Source organism: Rhineura floridana, chromosome 1 (genome assembly GCF_030035675.1).
Source record: "Rhineura floridana isolate rRhiFlo1 chromosome 1, rRhiFlo1.hap2, whole genome shotgun sequence".
Taxonomy (NCBI): domain Eukaryota; kingdom Metazoa; phylum Chordata; class Lepidosauria; order Squamata; family Rhineuridae; genus Rhineura; species Rhineura floridana.
In genome coordinates this window covers 253,018,109-253,044,051 of record NC_084480.1, presented here as the reverse complement: position 1 = coordinate 253,044,051, position 25,943 = coordinate 253,018,109, and the positions used below count along the sequence as shown (strand labels likewise).

Below are 25,943 nucleotides of genomic sequence, written 5' to 3'. Positions count from 1 at the left end.
ACCTCAGTTTCATCATTTTAGTTTCTAGTGATAGTTCTGGTTTAATTTGTACTAACACCCAATTATTTGTCTTTTTTGCAGTCCGTGGTATCCACAAAGCTCTCCTCCAACACCACATTTCAAATGAGTTGATTTTTCTCTTATCCACTTTTTTCACTGTCCTACTTTCACATCCATACATAGAGATCAGGAATACCATGGTTTGAATGATCCTGACTTTAGTGATCAGTGATACCCTAGCATAACAAATCCACTTTTATAGGAATGGGATATTTTGTTTGGGAAGTGTGGCGTGAATGAATGACTACAGGAAGATGTATAAACACCCTCGCAAGCAAATCAGGATGAATGCCCATTGCCACATAACAGCCCTGTAAACAAATCAGAACAAATGCTCAATAAACACTGGATATAATCTAACCACCATGTAAGCTTTCTGCAAGCAAATCAAGATGAATGCTCAATAAACAGGTTGATTGGAAGGCCCTCTAGTCTTGCTGGTTAAGCCAAGCACCTTAGCACCAGACTACTGGCTAGCATATGTGTAAAGCCATGGGGGGGGGGACCATGAATGGTAGTAAAGATAGCTCTGTCCTGCTGATTCTATCTTCCTGCGTGTACAGAATGAGGAGCATCAACTTGTTGCCTAGGCAGTGTGCTTCTTCCCCCCTACACTACACTACTGTTCCCAAGTGCTGCAAAAATGTGCATGTGCATGTGCAAAATAATTAAGCAAAATTAAAACCCTGAGGAGAAAAAGGAATATTTTTGTCAGTTGGTTGCAAAGTGTTCCTCATAATTGGCAAACCAATGGTGATACAAGCAACAATGGATTGTCTATCTTATGGTCATATTTGAACAGTCTGAGTTTGATCAACACAGGACAAGTGTCCTGAAAAATGTTTTAGGTAAATGACTGCTAAGGACTATAATTATCTCAAATTGTATATAGTAGATACTACCAATCCTTAGTTTCTTTATTTGATTCTGATACCAGCATACTTATCCTTCATCTTTCTTTTATGCTGAAAGCAATTAGATCTTGCTACTATATTAATATGAAAGAATGCAGCTATTAAATGTAAGTATAGAGGAAAGGTTTAATACCTAGGCTCTACTTTCATGGCATTGATAAAACTGAGAGGCCATGCCTCATTGTTTACTGACAAAATTAATGAATATTATTATCCGTCTTTCCACCTTTCCTTCCGTCTACATTCCTCACAAGTATTTACTGAAACATTAAACTCTTTAATATTTAACAAGTGTTCAGCTTTGACAAGGAAATTGTTTAAATTTTTAGTGAATTGTAGTTTGAAGCTATCATGCCTGTGAATGGTTTTTGTGAAATATATGCTGCAATGTGATATGTGTCACTGAAATAAAGCAATGCAAATTCTTTTTACAAGCTTTTTTAAAAAGTTCATAATTATTCACATCATGTGAGCAGACTTTCACTCATTCAGTGGGACTTCCCCTTCCTCTCCTTCCCCCTGCAGTCCCCCCCCATCTGCTCCAGAATCTGTTTTGCTCCCCAAATCATGCAGAGCAGATTTAGGGGGCATGGGGGGCTTCAGTGGGAGAAGAGGAAATCCCAAAAAGTTTTTCAGTGGTAAGGTGGGATCATTTTTTACTCCCAGAAACCTTTGGGAGGTGTCAGCAACAAGTGTGCTAGACAGTATCCAAACACCCAGAGTTATAAAACACTTATTTAGAGGAGGTAGAATTTTTCTGAGCAATAAATGCTTGTCTTTTCCTTATGCATATTGAGTAAACAACAAAATATCTGGTCCTTTAAAAAACTCTGGTTTTTATTTTCAGTTGCAAACAACAAAAACCAAGTTTTAAAGTAAAAAAGTTAAAATTTAATGAAAACACGAAACTCTTTAGAAACAAGTTTAATATATTACAACAGAAGACTAACAGTGATGGTTTGATGGGGTATTTTCTGACCCCATTAATAAGCAGCTTCAATATGAAATTCAATTGCTAGCTATTTCATGCAAGATGGTGATGGTGGTCCAGAAAACTGCCCTGGGCATTCCAAAGTACACCCACCCATCTCATCAGGTCAGGAATGCTTCCAATCTGCCTGGTATTGCCAGCTAGACTGGCTCAGAGGGGGAGAAAACCACAGTTTGAATGCAGCCAGCCAGCCTGCCTCCAAACTGCCTGGTTTTGCCAGCTAGACTGGCACAAAAATAGGGGAGGGGCTACTTTTCCCAGAACATTGGGCAGGGGGAGCAGCTTGCACACAGAAGGGGGCATATAATTCCCACCAACTGTAAAATAAAACATACTTTGCTCAATAATAAATAAACTTAAAAAAAGAAGCCATATTGTCTTCTTCCAAAAGCCAAAGGTTTGACCCTCTGTAACATTGGGATCTTGGAGATGTGATTGCAAGCTTGCTTACTGCTTTGTCCTGTGACTTTGCCATGTGACTGCAAACTGCAAGGTGGAAGGGGTAATTTGATTCCAGTGAACATTGGTTACCTGTCTCTGACCTTCCTTTCTATGAAAAAACAATGGGGTCTTTTTCAGCTCCAGTCAGCTCACAAAATAAACCTCAATGGCAAAATATAATTCATTTCCAGGGTATATTTTGACCCTAGGTTTTTTTTGTTTCCAGAAGGAAAACGGTAAATGGTAACGGGCTGAAATTTTGGGATGTTGTCAGGCTGACAGTTTGTGACAATGTTGTAGAAGGACTACTCTGTTGGTCTACTTATGTGTAAATTGCAGAATGGAAAGTGCACCTGGGGGTGGCATTGACCCCAAAAGTCAGGATCAGAGCTTGGAAAAGTTACTTTTTTGAACTACAACTCCCATCAGCCCCAGCCAGCATGGCCACTGGATTGGGCTGATGGTAGTTCAAAAAAGTAACTTTTCCAAGCTCTGGTCAGGATGAGAGAATTTTTTTTATGAGAAGAGTCTTGAGAGAACCACAGAATAATCTTTTGTTCAACTTAAGTTTTGTTACTACTTGTTTTTGGAATGGTCCATGCTGTGTGTTGTTCTGTCTCCTAATTGGCAGACTGAAGAATATTGATCAGTGCTCTGAGACCAAAATAATGAACATCTCCTACCCAGTTCCCTCTTGTCTCAGGTAGAGCTTACAGACAGTGCTGCAGAGAATTTGCTGGAAATAACTTTATGAAAACCTGGGATGGGGAACCTCAGGCACAGGGGATGAATGTGGTCTACCAGTTCTCTCCATCTGGCCCTTCTCTCCACGGGCCACAAACCTTTCCCTAGGCTACACCCCTCACTGGTCCAGCATTGCACCCCAAGTGTTTTTCCCTGGCTGGAATGTGTCCTTCAAATGTGGTAATGCTGCTTGCTTGTCTAGATGGTGGACAGAGAGGAGTGTGCCTAGAAACTAGCCTACTGTACAAAGGTAAAATTTACATTTGTTGCTCTGTCCACTTAGTTAGAGCAATAGGCTCCCAGAGTGGCTCACATACAATGAATTAAAACAGAAACCCTGTCTGCAGGTTTACAATATAAAAAAACATGACACACAAGGGAAAGGGACAGAGATGGAACTGTTGCCTCTGCCCCCGCCTACCACTGGCTTGTGGTCCATGGCAAGGTTGCCCAGAAGGGAATGTAGGCCTTAGTCTGAAGATTCTTCATTCCTGAGATAAACCAACAGCAAATTCACGATTATACTATCCATGTATAAAGTGAATATGTTATTATCATATTTGACAAGCTTTTGGGTGTAAGAGTAGAGGTGTCACAAATTTACTCAGATGCTAAAAAGCATGGGAAACTGCAAGTCAAGGTATCCAGATGTAATTGCCCCCACCTGCCTGTCAGCAGTAAACATTTCTTTGTTTGCTTACAGTATAGTCTCCAACTCATTCAGCCCCAATCCTCTTCGTCTGCAGATGGAGAAGACACTACAGCCCCAAGACGTTACACAAGTTAGCAAGTGAAAGGAGATGTTGAGTGTCCCACATTTATGATGACATAGGAATCTTTTGCCATAAGCTGGCTCTTTTCAAAATAAATTAGTTAAATCATTAGAATGTATAAGTAGAGAAAAGAAAATTTGCAAATGTCATTTTCTGAAGAGCTTGAATACTATAGGTACTTTGCTAATCTTAGTTTTGATTTACCATATACCACATATATAAAACACCTCTTGGAAAAGCTGTACATGTACTAGGTTATATAATCATATGTGGTGCAGTTAGGTTTATTTTGGATAAGTAATGTTACTTCTTCTGTAACCGTAAGTTATTCTTACTTAGAAATTTTGATGAGGTCTTCATATGTTGTTATGTTAAATGAACGCTATGCATGTCTCCTCAGAAGTGAGCCCCACTGAATTCAGTGGGACTTACTGTCAGGTAGGTATACATAGGATTACAGTTTCAGTAACTTCCTTCACAGTGATTTCTTATTATTTTGTTTTGTTGGCAGGACATTTAGAAATTGCTCATAAATGGAAAAATAATTATCCACTTATGCTTGTTCAGTGGTACAAAGGGGTATGGGTTTTAGCCTCGATGGATAAACTGAGTATCGGTGTTGATGAATGAACACAAGCATTTATTAGTACAGTGTTTTTCTTGTCAACACAGATCTTTTTGGAAGGACTTGATTCCTGTGTTATTTTTGTATGATTGTCTTAACTGATGACAGTGTTCAGTTTGGTTATAATACGTATGTTGAATTTTCTAGTGTTTGGATTTATGTTTTTATTTGATTTGATTCTTTGAAAAAATACATGATTTAAATGGGAAAAAGGAACTCTAAAAAGTTACTTTTTCAGGAGCCTGAAATATTTTGAATTAATAAAATCTGTAGTAGTTCATAGGAGACAAAGTCCAAATGTTAGTGCTGTGTGTAAAACCTTAAGTAGTGTGTGTGTAGTATATAGCTCACAGGGCACTTGTACTGAAAAACAATACTGATATGTATTTGAGAGTGTTAACTACTAAATACAAAATAGAGCTCTCAGAACCTAATCAAACTGACATACATTCCCCTAGAAAGTTCCAATAATCTTAAAACAAAGATTAAAGAAGGAATGTAGTAACCATGGAAATAATTAAAAATGTAGTAGAACCTACAGAATGGGTGTATTCATTAGTAATTAGAAGATGAAGAAAAGGAGTCTGTGTTGTGTCTATACTCAAAGTAATGCTTTCCACTGCTAACCAGGGAAGAATTTTTTTATAACAAGGCTTGTGCTAAATATTTCACAACAACAGATACATCCACACAATTTAGGAAAATTCCAGTAGATGAACATAATAGAGTTCACTTGTAATAGCCCTTTTGCAAGTGGCCTTTTGGGTTAAAAGCAGCCATAGATATTTTTTCACAGGAAAATGCTGCAGATATTTGAAGGTTCTTGCTGATTATGTCTGTATTTGAAGTAGGGTTGCCAGAGGTCTTCTGTATCTTTAAAAGTTGGCAGAGGGAAGGGAGAATTCCACCTTGTGGTTTTTCCCATTACAGAGTTGCAAGAACACCTGCACTTGGCTGTCTTTCTCTTCTCCTAAAGATACAGGATCAGTCTCAGGCCAAGAACCTGGCAACCCTAATTTGAAGAAAGACAATGGTAGGGCTTAACTGAAGACTAAAAAGAGCTCTGGAAAGAGTGAGAGCAGCATATTTTAAACTGAATGCTAACTGTTCCAATTTGCCAGGAACAATCCCTGTTTTCTGGTCCCTGTCAGGGTTGCCTTGTGTAAAATTCTGTTATAGTATAGACTGCTAGCATTGTTATTCAGGATTCAGCACCCTCCCCAGGCCTCTAGAAGTTAAATACAGGGAGGAGTGGATGCCATCTTGTTTCTGGTGTAGTTGCATATAATGCATGTGCATGAACTCTAAAGCACTATGCAGTGCATAACCTTCCATTTCATTCCCTGAAGTTGTTGATATATATTTTGGAATGCCCTTCTTAAGGAGCCATTTAGCCTGTATCTGATGGTCTTCCAAGCTCAGGTAAAGACTATTTTATTTAGCCAGCCTTTGCCTTCCAAGCTGATCTGTAATGTTGCTGCTGCTGTTGTTTATGACTGACTGATTTAGTGTATTTTTTAAAACTTTTTTATATATACTGTTTATATAAATTTTAGAGGATTGCTTTATGATATGTTTTACCTTGTTTCCTGTTAGCTGCCTTGGGCACTGTTGTGTAGGAAAGGAGGGTATAATAAATAATATTTGAAACAGTTGGAAGACTGTAGCTTAAAATTAGGTTTCCAACAGTTTGCTTGTAGGGATTAAAGACTTAGAAGCATGTATCTTATTAAGCATTGATATAGCACTGACCTAGCTTCAGTGTTCCCCCATCTGTGGAAGAAGACCATTGGTTCCTTTTCTAGAACATTAGTTTAAAACATGACTTGGCAGTTACTTAAATCCATATACTAATACTTACTCTCTGGCGAGTGCCTCCAGGAAAGGTAGATGCTGTACAAATAAAAAAGACATAGTTCTGCCCATAGGCTTTCAGTCTCATATACTTTAGGACACATGCATAATTTTGAAGGGGATCTCATTGCTTTCATTCTTAATTCAGCAGTAAACTGTATTACTCAAACCTATAACTGTGCACGTTAGTAAGTAGAACAACTTGGGTAGTCAGTTGTAGTACTTACATTTTTAGTTACTTGGAAATGAGCCAGGTTGATAAATATGTAGCCCACGATCATCTGTGTTTTGCCCATTCCTGCACTAGGCAGTAGTGTAGTATAGTACTAGCCTATGCCCATAACTACAAAGACCCAATTACAATCATGGGAATGAATAGTGCGTCACAGCCTTTGGAAACTTGTAGCTGCCATTTAAAATACATAATAATAATAATAATAAATTTAATTTTTGTGTCGCCTATCTGGCCGAAGCCACTCTAGGCGACGTACAAACTAAAATTCAGTAAATTACAATACAATACAGATAAAATACAATAAAATCAGTACGATCATTAAACATAGCAGCATGAAATCAGTTAGGGCGATCAATAGATAATAAAATATCCCAAAAAAATTAGCCCTCCCCGGAATTCCTGAAGGCCTGTCCAAAAAGCCAAGTTTTTAATGCCCGGCGGAATATATTCAGGGAAGGGGCATGGCGAAGATCGAAAGGGAGGGAGTTCCAGAGAGTGGGGGCCGCCACTGAAAATGCCCTCTCTCTAGTCCCTACCAACCTAGCTGTTTTCGTTGGTGGGACTGAGAGAAGGCCCTGTGTGGCTGATCTGGTTGGGCGGCTTAATTTGTGGTACTGGAGGCGCTCCTTCAGATAAACATGAATCAAATACTTTCCTATGTTCTTCTGTTATTGTTAAAGTATTTGAAACAGACCACATAGAGTAAAAGTTAAGCGTCTTTTTGCACATTAAAGACTAATACATTTATTGTGGCATTGGTTTCCTGAACTAGAGTCCAGGGAAGTTTATGCCATAATAAATTTCAAAGATATTATCTTTTTAGTCTTTGACAGCTGAAGGAAAAACAACAAACATGGCTACCTTTCTGGAAAGAGTAATAGTAGTAGGGTTGCCAGGTTCTTGGTATCCTTAGGAGAAGAGAAAGTCAGCCATGTGCAGGTGTTCCTGCAACACTGTAATGAGAAAAACCACAAGGTGGAATTCTCCCTTCCCACTGCATAACCTTTAAAGATACAGAAGACCTCTTGGTTGCCAGGCCTGGCCTCCAAGAGGTCTTCTGTATCTTTAAAAGTTGTGCAGAGGGAAGGGAGAATTCCACCTTGTGGTTTTTCCCATTACAGAGTTGCAAGAACACCTGCACTTGGCTGACTTTCTCTTCTCCTAAAGATACAGGATCAGTCTCAGGCCAGGAACCTGGCAACCCTAAATAGTAGTTACTTAAAACAATATTTGTAATTTGCACAAAACAATAGTGGGGATGTAGCCTCTCTCCATAATATATGCAAATATATGTATATTGCACATATTACACATTACACACACATGAATAAAGCTAATAAACCCTCCAAATGTAACCACAGTGATCAGTGAGCAAAGAACAGTTAATATTTGTATGTTTGCATTGGCATATCAAGAACAGTATCAGTTAATGAACAATGTTTAACTGGTTTCCTATATTTTACATTAAAGTCAGACTTTTTACTGTTTTAGGGTGCATACTTTATTATATAGAATTTTTGCAATGGGACACCATCCAAATTTTAGTCTTAACAGATGGGATCTTGTTGGGGTTCCACATATTTAGTTATTTAGGAGTTTAGTAAACAGTGATTTTATCCAGGCTGTGATTGGAACAGATGTGATCTTATCAGGGTTCCACTTTTTTCAGGAGTGTAAAAACGCCATGATTTGCAGTACAGTGCTAGAGTTTACTTTTTGTGTTTTCAGAATGGAGGTCCTCTTTAGCCAGAATTTGCCCCTGGGTTCTAAAACATCATAATAGGGAGTTAATGTTTTATTCTCTATTAATTCCATTAAATCCCTTTAATATTAGAGCATGTGTTGCTTTATAGCATTAACTAGTGTCTTGCACTCAACAGTATTTTCACAGTTTATGACACTGCTTAGGGCATTAACAAACAGCTGTTTGAATTAAATGAGCAGTTAAGGACCCTGTTCATTAACTCAAAAGTTTCATGTATTTTTAATTCTTTAAATCTAATGGTTTTAACACCCTCCAAGAAATCTATCTTTGATTATAATTTGCTGTGATCAGTACTGGATTGAGGGGCAGGAAATTATGAGAGTTATATTGGGGATGTCTAGTCAACAAATCTTAACCCTTATCACAATTTCATTTGTTTAGTGTATAAAATTTCAAAAGTTGTTTATAGCAGCTGTATTGAGAATTTTCCAATTTTGTTTACTGATGACTTAATTTAGCTAATGTAAGGAGGCAGTTGGAACAGAATTATTTGCATCTGAAATGGTGCAATCAAGGGCTTCTGACTGTCTCATTTACAAAAAGAGAGAGAGTGTGTGTGCAAGCAATTGTATTTGGACAGTGACAGAGTGCTTAATGCAGCTTTAAGTATAAAGTATTGTCTCCGTCACATATACTTTAAAAGATCATAGCTTCATAAGTTTTCAGACTTCAGATAGTTACCCTTTTTTCAGTTGAGTTTTTCATATGTTGTCCTTTCAGTTATGGCTACAAAGCCCCCAGTCTGATCAAATCCACTAATGAGCAACTCCAGTATTCAATAATCTTTTGAATAATTTCCTCTAATAGCAAACTTGAGTGTTTGGGTGCCTATCAGTTTGAAAGCAAAACATGACCACCCAAAAATAAAATAGTGATTTCTACTTGGGGAATTCCTTAGATATGCATTATATAAAATTGTATATAAAGTAAATTAAGAGACAGTGAAACTTTACCAAAAAAAGCCAAAATGTCATGAAAAGGATCTGTGAACTTCCAGAACATATGAAATGTTGAGGTATCAGCCGAGGAGAAGAAAAGCGGAAACTGGAAAGGGGAGGGAGAAGAGGGAATTGGCTTGCTCAAGTCCTTTAGAGCTTATAACATTTGTAATAGGAATATGTCTTAAACTGAGTTAGACCATTGGACAACTTAGCTCAGTATTGGCTACACTCACTGGCAACAGCTCTCCAGGATTTCAAACAGGGGTCTTTTCCAGGCGTAGCTGGAAATGCTGGGTTTAGGGTCTTCCTGAGGGGCAGGTAAAGTTGTGGGGATTTGAACCAAGTGGTTAAAAACTCCCGTTCCTGCCCTGTATTGGGGGTGTTTCAGAAGTAAGAAAAGAAAATCTCAATTTCTGAACCCAACATATCCATGTTTCAGTCTCTAGAGATAGCTCCTTTCTGGATTTAACATTAGTAGTTACTTTCTCTCATCAGCTGTCTTGTTGGTTCAGCAAGCTTTATTTTTTATTATTTTATTTCTAAAATTTAGATCCTGACCTTCAGTGGCCAATTTCATTCACAGGGCAGCTCAAAATAAAAAACAACAACAAATATTTCAAAGCATATTTTTTAAAAAAACAACACAAGAATAAAATTCTGATCCCTAAAAAACAAAATCACAAAACCTAAAAGTATTAGCCATGCAAGCCTCCCTGGGGAGGGCATTTTTCAGGCAGAGTGACATTACCAAAAAAGCTTGTCACTCACTTATGGTGGTGGAGCCACCTAGAAAAGGGTATCTCAAATATAGATTCCAGTGTGCAAGCAAATTGTTACAGGAGAAGGTGACCCAGCAGATATCTGGGTCCTAAGCCGTGTAGCATTTTAAAGGTAAGCCCCAGCACTTTGAATTGAGCCAGGAAGCAAACGGGGAGCCAATGAAGTAGTTTCAAAACAGGTGTAACGTGATCCCACTTCCTGGTCCCTGTTAGCTGTCTAGCAGCTGCATTATGAACTAAGTAGAGCTTCCAGACCATCTTCATAGCTCACATTGCAGCAATCCATCTTAGAAGTTACTAGAGCTTTAATAACTCAGGCAAGGCTATCTCTGTTCAAGAGAGGCTGCAGTCAATGTCATCCTTACCTGACAAAAGGCAAGGAACTGGTCCTGTTCTAAAGCCTCAGATTTAAAGATTCCATCTTGAAACTGAATTGGTGAAAATGACAGTAATCAGTGGCCCTGTACCAATTCTACTCAAAAGTTTTATGAAGATGAACTCCATCTCAGTATTTCCAAATTAATTGCAACCGAGGGGCAAAAACAGACACAGACACAGCAGTTTGGGTTGAACAAAGGGCCGCTTTATTAAAACTATAACAAAAACCCCTTAAAGTGACCTGCAGAGAGGAAACCTAGGTGCGGGAACTGTCTGTAAGCAAGCAGCTTGCCATACAGCTCTCGGGCAACCAGCCCCTGCTGGGGCAAGGGCAAGCCCTTCTGCTTACCCCAGCCACACCCTGTAGGTGAGCAGGGGGCCTTCCCATGTCACCACCCCCGGGGCCGTACAACTCTGGGTGGATGAGGTAAGTTGGCCCCAAAAGCAGCCCATATCCTGCCAGGCTGTAAAGCCCTGACAGACAGGCCTCCAGAACCACCAATCACCTCCAAAGGTGCCTAAGGACCTAGCAGTCCTTACCTACGTCCCTTCCTGCACCTTACCGCCACCAAAGGGGGGCAAATCTCTATTTAGTCCCCCTTTACCCCACTGCCGAGAACCACCTCTCGCAGACACCTCTGCAAGTCTCCCAAGAAGATGTTGCTCCCTGCATCTGTCAGGTGAACGCCATCGGCCCTATAAAGCTCAACCCTAGAATGCTCTATGGGGATGAGGAATAGCCAACCCCCCATGCTGAAGAAGAGCCAACCACATCTGCTGGTTGACCTTCCTTCGTGCCCGTTCTATACCCTTGGAGTCCAGCACACAAGGCCAATCCCTGCGTGAGAGAATGTCTGACCAAAGCAGATGCACCAAAGGCCAACGTTGCCTTATAAACTGCATGTCCTCACATGCGTGAACAGTAAGGGCCCTGCCCTTAAGTAAACCAAGGCCATTCCCACTCAGGTGAATGACCATAACATGTGAAACTGCCTGCACTAAGCCTTGCTGGAACAATGCGGGTAGGAGCCCATCCCAGTGCATCCCTCGCCGGCCAATCCACTGCACTGTAGCCCACTGACTGAGGCCCAGCTGTGAACCCATGTGTGATTTCGCGGCCCTATGGCCTGCCCAGAAAATCATGCTGTGGCCGCAGATTATGTTGTGTGTCCGCTCCATCCCCATCCAGCAACCTGCCAAAACAAACTACAACTCGTTAGGCTTCCGGATTTCCTAGCCCCCCAAACAAGCGAATATAGCTCTTATAAGCCCCAGATGTCCACTGTCCAACAGCCTGCAACCTTGCCCGAGAAAACCTGAGCCCTGCTGCCATAGAAGCAGCTCCAATCTGAAAAGAGTAGGTCCCAAACCCCGAGGGATCCTCCCCTAGACCCTGGAAAGCCCACTTTGTAAGTGCCCAGAAATGATACTTCGTGAGGGGAGACCCCCCCTTCATGAACAAACAAATATCCTATCATCGGTCCCCTAGCCCCCAGAAAAACTTGTAAAGCCCTTACAGGGCAGAGGCTAGGTACCGAGGAAGGGGATAAAACCACGGTCTGACCCTTGCACCTCTGATCCATCCTGGACCTCCTCAATTCAATGTAGGCATAACCCCCCTCCATACTGACATCTGACAGCAGGAGGGCGCGCTGAGAAGGGTCTAGCTTGGACCCTGCTAACACTTCTCCTATTCGAAATACCCCAAGAAAAAACGTGAGGGCCACCACCTGGAACAGCCAGACCTCATAGCTCGATGAGCATAACTCTGCCCACTGGCCCACCAGACCCATCAAAAGGTCTGGTGAGAAAAGGCAACGGGGATCAGGGGTAGTGGGGTGCTCTCTAGCCCACCCGGCCAACATACGACAGACCCTAAAGTCCCCCGAATGGTCTTGAAAACCACCAGCTTTGGCCATAATGGAAAGTCCCACCAGCTTACCTTGTAGGGCTTGGACAGACAGGCCCCTCCTCCTGCCATCCACCAGGAATTCCAGAAGGTGACTCACCAGAATAGGCCACTCTGGTGCATAGCCCCTGCCAGCCCAGAACTCCTGAATCACCCTACCTGCTCTCTGATAGCTGGCGAGCTTGCTGGGGGCAATGGATAGGCTTATGGCCCTCTCCGACTCCAGTCTCCAGTCTCCCAAATTGTGGGGGGCATGGCTTCCGGCTGAGCACCAGCTGATGAAAATGCTCCATCTGGTTCCGTGACAGAGCATCAGCAACACTATTGTCAATGCCCGGAACATGCCATGCCCGGAAAAGAACATTAAAATGTAGGCACTGGAGAACAAAACACTGGACGAGGCCCATAACCCTCACGTTCCTGGATGTAAGGGAATTGATAACATGGACTGTAGCCATGTTATCACACCAAAAATGGAGAGTAGAGTTCCGCAGCCTCTCAGCCCACAAATAGACTGCCACCACGATCTGGAAAAATTCAAGAAAGGTCAGATCCTTGATCAGCCCCTCCTGAATCCAGGTCTGCAGCCAGCACCCATTATACCAGGAAGACCCAAAAACTACCCCAAATCTAAAAGCTCCTGACGCGTCTGATTACACGTGTAACTCCACCTCCAGAAGCCAGTCCTGCCTCCAAAAGGATGCTCCATTGAAATCCTGCAGGAAAGAGGGCCACACTGCCAGGTTGGCATTCAATGCCACCGTCACCATATGTCATGAGCTATGGTTGGAGTCCTGATGTTTCTGAGAATGAACTAGGAGAGGGGGGCAGCTGGGCTGAGGCGTCTGGAGGGGAGGGAGAAGCTTCCCAGATAGAGGGGGGAAATCTTGAACAGACAACAGACTCGGTTCTCACGCACTTCCCCCCTAGGAATGTGCTGCCGTTACAGACAGAGAGGGAGGAGGAGGACCAAGGTCGTTCGGCTGCAGAGAAGGGTAGAGAGAAATCACCTGACGCGTTGGGCCAACCCCCCCACTTCCTACCATCCTTTCCGAATCAGAAGGGGAGGAGGCAGCCGCCCCCCCATCGCCCCGCACCCGAAGACAGTTAAAACGGCGCCAAAGAAAAGAGGAGGGAAGGGGCATAGATGTGGGCAGTTTGAGGCGGAGTGAGAGGATCAGGGCCCGAAAGCCCCCTTGATAAGGGACGGGGAATGCTGGAAACTCTGTTCTATCAACTCTCTTCCATGCTGCGGGTTTTGGTTCGTGTTAAGAGTTCATGAGGCAGAGAAGCCTATGTCTGGAAATTACTCTAATAAAAACTGATTTGCTTTCATCAAGTGATTCTGTTCTTGACTCCCAACCCGGGCACAACAGTTTGATAGAACCAACTACTCAACCCTCCTTACTCCCGCCACTTGAACGTGACAAGATGGAAAAGGGAGCTGCTGGGGGGGTAAACCCCACTTCTGAGACGGAAGAAGTGAAGCTACTGAGGTCGAGCGTGGCAGACCTACAGTCGGATGTTCAAAGCCTGTTAGCAACTGTGAGAACCTTGAAATTGGACAACCAGAGCCTGAAATCCACAATAGATAGAATGTGGGTAGCCCCTGCAGCCGCCGTGGCCAAGATCCCAATTGGATTACCACCCAAATATGCAGGCCAGAGCGACCAGATCTCCACTTTCGTGGCCCAATGTGAGATGTACCTGGACATTAAGGATGCAGAATTCCCCAATGATGCTGCCAAAGTGGCATTTGTGATCAGTCTATTGGATGGGGAAGCTGCCAAGTGGGTCACCCCCTATCTGATCAGAAAGGATGCCATCCTGGGCAGGTATGGAGCATTTATACAAGCCCTGACCGAAATGTTTCAGGATCCCCAAAGAGCCGAGAAGGTGGCTAGGCAATTGAGTGCCGTGAAGCAGGGAAAAGGAACTGTGCTGGAATACACCAATGCCTTTAAGATCTTATCCCAAGAGACTGGATACAATGACTCAGCACTGATGTTTATGTACCGAAGTGGACTGAATGCTGAGATATTGGATGAGCTGGCCAGAGTCACACCTCCAACTGACTTGTCTGGACTAATCCAGCTGTGCCTACAAATTGATCACAGACTGGAAGGAAGACGGTTAGAAAGAAAACAAGAGGTGCAAAAATATTCAGCCTCAGTATCCCGCAGTAAAATCCCTTCGACCCCCGGGACATCAGGCAACGCGGGGGACGGCTCGGGAGGGGCGCGGACGAAGCTGTCAGAGGAGGAAAGAGACAGACGTCGCAGAGAACGTCTCTGCTTTATTTGTTCCAAGCCAGGCCATCTAGCCAGGGACTGTGAACTGAAAGGAGACCGAACAGGGCCATCGGGAAACGGAAGCACCCAGTCCTAGTGCAGGCCGGAGGACTGGGGGCAGCGCTGTGTAAAGGGCCTCCGTTAACCCATCCCCCCCTAAAAGGAGTTCTGGTATTACCCATTAGGATTACAACTTCCACAGGAGTGCAGTTCAACTCAACAGCGTTGATCGACAGTGGAGCCTCTACAAACTTCATCGATACCGGCCTAGTCAAACGCCATCATATCCCGTATCGGAAACTAGAAGCCCCCTTATCAGTGGAGACGATAGATGGCAGACCATTAAAGTCCGGCGGGGTCACTAGAGCCACTGAGGATTTGAAGCTAGAAATCCCGGGGCACGAAGAGTTTATTTCCTTGTGTGTGTCAGACCTGTCTAACTTTGAGGTGATTCTGGGAATGCCATGGTTGATAAAGCATGACCCAAAAATAGCCTGGAGAGAAGCAGTCGTGTGGTTTACGTCCCAGTATTGCCACGAAAATTGTCAGCCAGAGAAAGCAATGAAAGCCCTAGCAGGACCTGTGCAGGAGGTCAAGGAGGTGACCCTCCCCTCGAAATACCTGGACTTTGAGGATGTGTTTAGTGAAATTGAAGCTGAGACTTTACCCCCCCCCATCGGCCGTATGACTGCGCTATCGATTTGGTGCCAGGAGCAAGCATTCCTGCAGGCAAAATCTACTCACTCACAGAACAAGAGAGAGTAGCTCTGAAAGAATTTTTGGAAAAGAACTTGAAGCGGGGATTTATTCGTCCCTCGCAGTCGCCTGCAGGAGCCCCCCTACTCTTCGTGAAAAAGAAGGGGGGTGAATTACGACCTTGCAATGATTATCGCGCCCTCAACCAAATTACCATCCCGAACAGCTACCCCCTGACCCTGATTCCAGAGTTATTAGATCGATTGCATTCTGCCACAATTTTCACAAAGTTGGATCTGAGGGGGGCATACAGTTTGGTCCGAATGAAGGAGGGACATGAATAGAAGATGAGTTTCAACACCTCTTATGGTCAATTTGAGTACCTGGTCATGCCGTTCGGGTTAAGTAACAGTCCAGGAGTGTTCCAGAAGTTCATGAACGAAGTATTTAGAGACCTCTTGGACCAGTACATGGTTTGTTATCTGGATGACATCCTGATATTTTCAAGGAGCCAGTCAGAGCATGACCAACACGTGAGAACTGTGCTGGGAAGGCTGAGAGAGAATCACCTATATGCCAAGCTGGAAAAGTGTGGCTTTGACCTGTCTTCCCTGGCTTCCTTGGATACTGAATTTCAGCAGGGGGAGTGGAGATGGATCCCGGAAAGGTGAGCTGTGTGTTGGATTGGGGACAACCAACCACCAAGAAAGACGTGCAACGTTTCTTGGGCTTCGCCAACTTCTACAGAATATTCATCCCGGGCTTCTCCACACTAACCGCCCCCCTCACCAACTGTTTAAGGGGGAAAGGGAAGTTTCAATGGACAGATCAGGCAGCAAGAGCGTTTGAAGAGCTGAAAGAGAAATTTGCCTCCGAACCTATCCTACGCTTTGCTGACCCAACCCGGCCTTTTGTCGTGGAAGCTGACGCCTCGGACCGGGCGATCGGGGGTGTTCTCTTGCAACCTGACAGGGGTGGGAAGGAACTGCACCTGTGTGCATACTACTCTCGAAAGCTCAAGGATGCTGAGAAAAACTACACTGCGTGGGAAAAGGAACGTTTAGCTATCAAAGACGCATTCGAAAACTGGAGGCAATACTTAGAGGGGGCTCAACATCAGATAGAAGTACGATCTGATCACAAGAACCTTGAGAGTCTACAGACAGCTCGGAAATTGAACCAGAGACAAATACGCTGGTCGCAGTTTTTCGCCAGGTTTAACTTCAAAATAAAATACCACTCCCATACAAAAAATCAGAGGGCGGATGCCCTATCCAGACAACCCCAATACAAAGACGAAAAGGCTGACACCCCCCCAACACATCATCCCACCGGAAAAACTCACGTTAGGAGCCTGTCAGCCGTCCTGGGAAGAAGAGCTCAAGAGGGCCCAGCAGGGGGATCCAGACATACAACATTACATCCAGGAAATGGAGCAGAGCACGGACTCAGAAGTAAGTTTCCACTGGAGGGATGGGTTGTTGTGGTTTAAAACTGCCAGATATGTGCCAAAAGGGGACTTCAGACTCAGAGTATTGCGTCAATGCCATGACAATGTCACAGCTGGGCACTTTGGCATTTTTAAAACCATTCAAAATGTAGCTAAGGATTTTTGGTGGCCCCAAATGCGTAGAGATGTTGAGAACTATGTAAAATCCTGCGCCGTGTGTCTGAGGGCGAAGACAAGCACGGGAAGGCCTGCAGGGCTGTTGGAACCTTTAGCCACTCCAAAGGGGCCCTGGCAGGACCTCTCCATGGATTTTATAACCGATCTACCAAGGTCACAAGGAATGACTGCTATTTTGGTGATCGTGGATTCATTGACTAAAATGGCCCACTTCCTCCCTTGCTCTGGGGCGTTGGACGCTAGGGAGACGGCAAAGGTGTTCATAAAAGAGATTTACAGATTGCATGGGTTACCAGACAGCCTCGTCTCGGATCGAGGCACCCAGTTCACAGCTAAATTTTGGAAGGCTGTCTGGAAGCAGTTGAAAACGGAGCTAAGGCTCTCCTCCTCTCACCACCCCCAGACTGATGGACAAACTGAGAAACTTAACGCAGTTTTGGATAGATACCTGTGTTGTTACATATCTTACCAGCAAACTGACTGGATTTCCTATTTACATGTTGCAGAATTCGCCTACAATAATTCCGTGCACACCAGCACGGGGCAAACACCCTTCTTTGCTAATTATGGATTTCATCCCAAGGCTTTTCCCAGCCACTCAGGCAGTGGGCCGGTACCCGCAGCCGAGAAGTTTCTCCAGGAATTACAGGCAGCCCAGCAAGTGTTGAAACAACAATTAGACGAAGCCAAAAGGGAATACAAAAGAGTTGCTGATCAACGTCGGTGTGAGGGGGCCCCCCTCAAGGTGGGCGATCAAGTATGGCTGTCGACCCGCTTCCTTAACATGCCGGGTAAGTGCAGAAAGTTGCAGGATAGGAGAGTGGGACCCTTCAAAATCCAGGCTCAAATAAACCCAGTGGCTTTTCGTTTAAAGTTGCCAGAGACTTTTAAAATGCACCCAGTATTCCATCGTTCCTTGCTAACGAAGGCCGCCCCCCCCCCCAGTGAGCTGAGGCCGATAGAATCTCCAGGGGCACCGATGTTGGTGGGGGGACAAACAAAGTTTGAAGTGGAGCAGATCCTGGACTCCAGGAGAAGGAGAAACAAGCTGCAGTATCTAATCCATTGGAAGAATTATGGGCCAGCCAACAGATCCTGGGAAAAAGCAGAAGACGTTCATGCCCCCATTTTAGTGAGAGACTTTCATGAGAAATTCCCTCATCGCCCCAAACCAACAGGGTGGGAGGGAGCACAGCATGAAGAAGAGGATGATGTCATGAGCTATGGTTGGAGTTCTGATGTTTCTGAGAATGAACTAGGAGAGGGGGGCAGCTGGGCTGAGGCGTCTGGAGGGGAGGGAGAAGCTTCCCAGATAGAGGGGGGAAATCTTGAACAGACAACAGACTCGGTTCTCACGCACTCCCCCCCTAGGAATGTGCTGCCGTTACAGACAGAGAGGGAGGACGAGGACCAAGGTCGTTCAGCTGCAGAGAAGGGTACAGAGAAATCACCTGACACGTTGGGCCAACCCCTCCCACTTCCTACCATCCTTTCCGAATCAGAAGGGGAGGAGGCAGCCGCCCCCCCATCGCCCCGCACCCGAAGACAGTTAAAACGGCGCCAAAGAAAAGAGGAGGGAAGGGGCGTAGATGTGGGCAGTTTGAGGCAGAGTGAGAGGATCAGGGCCCGAAAGCCCCCTTGATAAGGGACGGGGAATGCTGGAAACTCTGTTCTATCAACTCTCTTCCATGCCGCGGGTTTTGGTTCGTGTTAAGAGTTCATGAGGCAGAGAAGCCTATGTCTGGAAATTACTCTAATAAAAACTGATTTGCTTTCATCAAGTGATTCTGTTCTTGATTCCCAACCCGGGCACGACACCATGAACCTATAAAAGCCCCACCATGGCATCATAAACTAGTCACAAAAACCTTGTGTGACAACCCTGCATGCAAAGTTCAGGTGTCCAGCCAACTCCTGGAGGGTAGAAAGAAATACTTTCTTGGCCTCTGAAACCTCCCTAATCTTAAATTGGAGGAGTTCAATCTTCTCCATGGGCAGCCTACAACACTGGGCCACCGCATCAATCTCAATACCCAGGAATGTCGGGCTGAACCCTCCATCTTTTCAGAGGCTAAGGGAACACCCAGTTCCCCCACCAGGTCACTAAACTGTGACATCAGGTGTTGTCATTCACCCATGCCTGCCCTACCTGCAAACAGGAAGTCATGCAAATAGTGTACCACTACATTCAAACCCGCTCGTCTCTTGACCGCCCACTCCAAAAAGGAACTGAAGCGCTCAGACACTGCACAAGTTATCGAGCAGCCCATAGGCAATGCTCTATCCATATAGAATTGGCCCGAGAAGGCAAAGCCCAGCAGCTCAAAGTCTGCAGGGTGGACTGGCAGAAGGCAGAAAGCAGACTTGATGTCACACTTGTGTATAAGTGCCCCTCTACCACTAGCCCGCACCATGTGCACTGCAGCATCCAGGGAGGTGTAGTGGACTGTACATAAACTATCTGGTATAAAATCATTAACTGACTGCTCTCATGGTAGGACAAGTGGTGAATCAGTCTAAATTCCCCCACTGCCTTCTTGGGAACAATACCCTAAGGTTCAGAGTGGGGAGTGATTGGAATGGGCCAAGCACCTGCGCTGCCTGGACCTCCTTGTAAATCTTCTGTTGGACAATCGCCTCCATGCCTACTATAGATTTACAGTTGTGGGACATGAAGGCAGCCCGTAGAACAGTATAAGGAATCCGAAAGCCTAAAGAAAAACCCTGTAACAAAAAACGTGCATCCTCTGGCCACTGAGCACAAAACTCCCGGGAACTAAATTCCCAGCACAGCAGCCGTTATTGAACCCCCTGCCCCGCATTCAAGCGGGGAAGGGTAGCAGTCAACTGCCTGCTCAATAAGTGCCCACTGTCACACCTGTCCCCAGTTATGGCTCGGGCTACTGCCATGAACTGCAGCCACAACTCTGGCTCTTTCTTGTCCCGTGGCAGTGTCTTATCACACGCAGCCGACATACAAAAGGCTGCATCATAGAACAGCCTGGCCAGAAAACTCGACATAAGCTCTATATATTATATCCAGGTATTTTACCAGAGGTAACCCCTTCTGTGGCTGCTTCTCCATTACCACCCCCGTGTAGATCAGGTATGCCAGCAGCCAGTTGGCCCACGTCCGCTCAACCTTTCTATGCCTGGACCTCTCAGGCTGCCTCTGTTAATCCTTTTTCCTATCTTTTTTCGGGTGCTCTCGATAGAGTAGGGAAAACAAATCCACGTACTCCCCCTAGCAAATTTTGTCTTTGGTCGCTGGGAGCAGGTGGAAACCCAGGGTGACAGACATGTCCCTGAAAGGAATGGCACCAGCAGCGACTGACCCCAACAGATCCTTCACTGTTTCCTGGACTGTGGCTGTGGCCAGCTGTTCACCGGCTGGCGCTACAAGCGGATCCATCCCTGTAGAAGATGCTGCCAGTGCAGTCACTTGTCCCCCTCCCACGTGTTGCCAGACTTGGTTGCAAGCCGCCTGAAGAGGAGGCTGGAAACCTCCTGGTGTCACCACCATGCCCTGCCCGGTGTTGGATGTGCTACCTGCTTCCGCCCTGGAAGGAATTGAGAACGCCCCCCCGGTCCTGGGTCCCATGGCCCCAATGGAGACCACCCCCAATGTGGCTACCCACTTGCCTGAGCAGGCCTTGCCAACTCACCTGCTCCCACCAGTGGCCCTGTCACACCAGCTGCCCAACCCTCAGCCGATGATGGTGTCAAGCTGACCTCGGGTGCATCCTCTGCCAATTCCGTTCCAGCCACCTCTGTCAGGGTGGAGGGAGCCTCTACTGCCCCCGGTCGCAAGCTGGGCCGAGCCATGACTGGTTTCCAGGGCATCTAGCCAGGCTAAAATTAAGGCTGCAACATTTTGGTTAGCACTTTTCTGCTGACCACCTCTGCCACTTCCCAGCGCCCTAGCGTTAGCATGTTTAGACCCGGCTGACACCCTGCAGAAGTCCCAGGTCTGGCTGCCACCTCCATGGTAGTCAGGGGGTACCTAGTGCCCTGCCCAGAAAAGCCCATCCCCCACTTCTCTAGCACCTCCAAGTGCGCCAAAATAGCTTCCCATGGTGGCCTCTCCACTTCATCCAAAGAACCAGCCACCAGGGGCATTTAGGTGGTGTCCCACAGGCCTTCCCCTTCCCTTTTGCCCCCCTTTCCCCTTATTGGGTAGCATCCTAAAGCCTATGCGATCCCGAAGAGGGGCCTAACTACCCTGCCCCACCCCCTTGTTTTTAGTTTTATTCTATGTTATTTATTTATTTATTTATTTATTGTTATAAATTTATTTATTTATACATGTATTGTGGGTTTTTTGTTTGTTTTTTGTGAGAAGGCAGCCTAGGCCAGCCTAACGTGGTACCGCTTGTGTGAAGCACCTACCACCCTTCCCTGGGGGCAGCCAAAAAGCCCCTGACCTCGCTAATGAGGCCCACTCTCTGCAAAAAGTGTGCAAACAGCACACGGCAGCCCTATCACCCTCCCCCCAGCTTTGGGGGAAGCCATAAACTGGGCTGGCTAGGCCCCACTGACACAGCCTTGCCCCACTGCCACTTCAGTAAGGGCCCACAAAATGGCACCTTCCACACGGCCACCAGAAAATGGCTGCCACCGCTCTTTGTCCCACGCCACTCCGTCCATTCTCCTCAATGTCACGCGCCAAGAGGTGGATAGAAGGGGCGGCGCGGGCTTAAACAGGCCCCTGGTGCTCCCCCCTTCATGCAGTGCATCGCACATGCACTTTGTATGCGATGCTGCCCTTCTCGAACATGGCGGCCGCGGCATCGCCAACTAGCCACAACTACGCCCCACCTGCCCAGGCCTTGCGCAGGCGAGCAGAGCAGGACCTCTGTTTATGGAGAAATTTGAAGGAGTAGAAGTTAATATGTAAATCTAACACCAAGGAAAGGGATTTTCTTATAGCATAGGATCAAAACATGTGGATCTTGACTCAGCCTATATTAAACTATGTTTTTCCCATTTTTCTCAGATGTCATGGTATTGATATTCTTGGAAGCCTCACCTATCCGGGCCAGAAGTCTGACCCATGTTTCCTTTCTACTGAAATGTATTCCTATGAATGCATATGAGTATGCATTCATTATCTGTAAAGACATGCTTTCTAGTCGCATTCATGTGGACCAATATAATTGTTTGCTGTAAGAAAACACAGCTTTACAGCATACTTCCATGAGACCAAACTAATTCTTCCTTTTCAAAATTTAGCCATATTCAGATTTAAATTCTCATTCTGTCATTCACAAAGTTACATTCTTCGTTAATTTAGCTGAAACATAAAGAAGAAAGATGTGCCATTTTGTAAATATATGAAGAGCAGTTAACAATATGATTTAACAACAGGAGCAATACACAGTTTTATGGGGGGGCACATATGTGCACAAAGCCTAACAACAGCTTGAACTGATTGCTGGGAACCCTACGGCACCTGTGCAAACAAAAAACAATCTTTGAATGTTCCTATAAGTCCCATACTGCCCAAACATCAGAACATATTCTGACCTTCAACTCAAAGTGCTTTTGGATCACTTTGCCTGTAAAATCCCACTTCAAAGATTGCTCCCCGTGCAATCCAAAATGGTGGCCAAGAGTGCAAAACTGGGACAGGGAGGCATAGCATCTCCTAATAAGCAACTACGATAGAGGTTATTGATCAAGTTAAACAACTACACACCTCACTCCTCAGTGAATGGTAGAAAGCTTTCGATCGTGTAAAGGAAAAATTAGAACAATTGGCACAGAAAATTCAAATTATTGAAACAACTGCAAATGAGGCACATTAAATAAGCATCAAAAATTCAGACAAAATTCAAGTTCTAATAAAAGTTAATTGTGAACTTTCATCAAAGTAGGATGATCTGGAGAACAGGACCAGATGCAAAATGTATGTTTTTGTAGGGTCCTGGAAGGGGCAGACCAGGAAGACATGATTACATTCCTGACTACTTGATGGGCAACAGCAGCCCCTGAAGCCCCAGTCTCAGATGCTGATGGTTATTTTATTTTTGTTAAAGACAATATCTGACACTGTCAGTACTGCACTACAAGAAGCTCATATTGGTTTTTTTCTAGTCTCTGAGCATGCTCTGGCATGGGTCACCCTTGTTTTAAAGAAAGAAGAAGATATTTCACCAATGTGGCAGTTTGATAATACTCTGGACATGAATTGGCTAGCCATGGAAGCCATTCAATCCACCATCACTGATTATTTTATGCATAATAAGGGAATAGGGGTTAATGATAATACTGTATAGGATGCTATGAAAGCAGTGGTGAGGAGTATATGTATTGTCGAAGAAAGCAAACTGCAATGAGACATAGGTACTATGAAAGAATCCTTATACAATGTGCTGGAAACCTTTGGATTTTAATACAAAAACACAAACTCTCCCAAAATCAGACTCCAATTGGAATCAGTACATAATAAGGTAGAAGGTCTGGAACTTCAAAAATATAAACATCTATGACACACCTCGCACAAAAAAATTATGAAATGGGAAATCATAATCCCAAACTACAAGCCAATTTAAAAACAAACTCTTTTAATAGAATTTGGCACACTAAAAAACATGATGGTGAGCTAACCTATTAATTTAAAGACATCTACACTGCTTTCATGACCATTATCAAGAAAAATGGTAAAATATGTATTTATGTAGACCTTAAAAGGCTTAATGAAGCTGTCATGAGAGAAAAATATATACTTTCAACACTAGAGGATCTTCTCCCAAAAATGACAGGGGTACAGATATTCTCCAAATGGGATGCCCCAAGTGGCTTCTGGCAACTTCCTTTGACAGACCAGACTGCAAAGCTGACCACATTTATCACACCTTTGGGAGATACTGTTTTCAGCTATTACCATTTGGAAAAACCAGTGCACCCAAGATTTTCCAAACAAAGATGACAGAGCTTCTTAGAGGGGTAAAGGGAGTTACTGTCTTCATGGATGACATTCTTATATATAGCGTAACAAAGGAGGAACAAAACATAATTGTCGCCTCAGTCTTAAATATCATCCATGCATCAAGACTAAAACTAAACCAGCAAAAATGCATTTTTCACCAAAGCAAAATAGAGTTCTTGGGACAAATACTCTCACAACATGAAACCAAGCCATGCTCAGAGAAAGTAAAAGCAGTCAGGGAGATAAAAGCACCAGAGAACATAACAGAACTGAGATGCTTTCTGGCAATAGTGAATTATCTCAGCCAATATTTATAAGATGCTTCCACAGTGACATAGGCACTAAACCTGAGGTCCAATGTGTCTTGATTTTGGGGACCAGATCAGGAGGCAGCATATACAAAGATAAAGGACATGATTTCAAATGCCTCAATTATAAAATGTTATGATCCTAACAAGTCTACAATGGTTTGTGTTGATGCAAGTAGCTATGGAACTGGAGGGATGCTATTACAACTCCATGATGCCCATTGCATTCTGTTCTAAAACACTAACAGAAATGGAAAAACACTATGCACAAATTGAAAAGGAATGCCTGGCTAGCATTTGGGCATGTGAAAACTTTTAAAGATGTTTGTGTGGGTTACCATCGTTCAAAGTTTCCATAGATCATAAACACCTGGTAACCCTAATCAATGGAAAAGATTTTAATCAGGACCACGGCAATGCCAGCACTTTCTTATAAGAATGATGAGATTCAATCCAGTGCCTGAGTTTGTTCCTAGGAAAAAGCTAATGATAGCGGATACCATGTCCCAAAGCCCCACAATGCAGAATGATGCCTACAGCTTACAGGAGGAGGTAAAGGCTTATGTTGATGCAGTGCAAACTACTATACCAGCATTGGACAACCATCTCCAGTCAGCAACCCAAAGCGACCCAGAACTCTGAAAAGACATATTAAAACTGAGTGGTTCAAGTAGACTAGCAGCTCTGTGAACATAACCAGAGAATACTTGGCTGAGTGTGGGCAGTTTAGCAAACTTGAGGAACCTAGAACAGAAACGAAATGCATTGTGATACCACAAATAATGAGGAAATAAATTTTGGAACTGATCCATCAAAGACATTAAGGCCTCCCTCAGTGCCGTGAACATGCAAAGCAGACAGAGTGGTGGCCTGGCACTGGAACTGACTTCAAAAACAAAGCTTTCTCTTGTGATTACTGTAGTAGGCATAGGTCAACATTGTAAAAAGAACCTTGACCCTTGCCCTTCTTGCCTTATTAAAGCTTGCCAAAGGCGGTTGACTGAGCGGATCCAGGGTGTTGTCAATCCATTGTTGCAGGAAGGAGTGGTTCCAGCTGCCCTGAAAGAGGTGAAAAAGCCCACCCTGGACCCACTGCTTTGCAACAATTACCAACTGGTCGCAATTACCCCCTGCTTAGGGAAGATGATTGAGAAGGTTGTGGTGCAGCAATTGCCAGTACTCTTGGATATAACTATCTTGACCCATTCCAGTCTGGGTTCAGGCCTGGTTATGGGACTGAATTGGCCTTGGTCGCTCTGATGGATCACCTGTATCAAGAGAAGGCTAGAGGGAGTGTGACCTTGTTATTCTTTCTTGATCTCTCCATGGCTTTTTATTCCATTGACCATGGTATCCTTCTGGGCTGACTTGGTGAGTATTAGAGGCACTGTTTTACAGTGGTTCTGACCTTATCTATAAGGTTGTTTTCAGAGAATAGCATTGGGTGATTGTCTTTCGGCCCCTTGACAGTTTGCTGTGGGGTGCTACAGGGTACCATCTTGTCCCCCATGCTGTTTAACATCTATATGAAGCCCTTGGGAGCCGTCCTCAGGAGATTTGGGGTGAGGTGTCAGCAGTATGCTGATGATACCCAGCTTTATTTCTCTTTAATATCTGGATCGGGAGAGGCTGTGCAAGCCCTGGATCACTGCCTAGACTCTCTGGTGTCCTGGATGAGAGC

The 25,943-nt window shown here is 44.5% G+C and overlaps 1 protein-coding gene across 1 annotated transcript in view; it reads left to right on the top strand.

Annotated features, from left to right (window-relative positions):
- The first annotated feature begins 5,781 nt into the window (after positions 1-5,781).
- CCDC178 (coiled-coil domain containing 178) overlaps positions 5,782-25,943 on the top strand; it is a 126,654-nt gene continuing 106,492 nt past the window's right edge. The window contains exon 1 of the mRNA XM_061599441.1: positions 5,782-5,970. Within this exon, the coding sequence (XP_061455425.1) occupies positions 5,953-5,970 (18 nt within the window). The 5' untranslated portion in view covers positions 5,782-5,952. The remainder of the gene's footprint in view (positions 5,971-25,943) is intronic.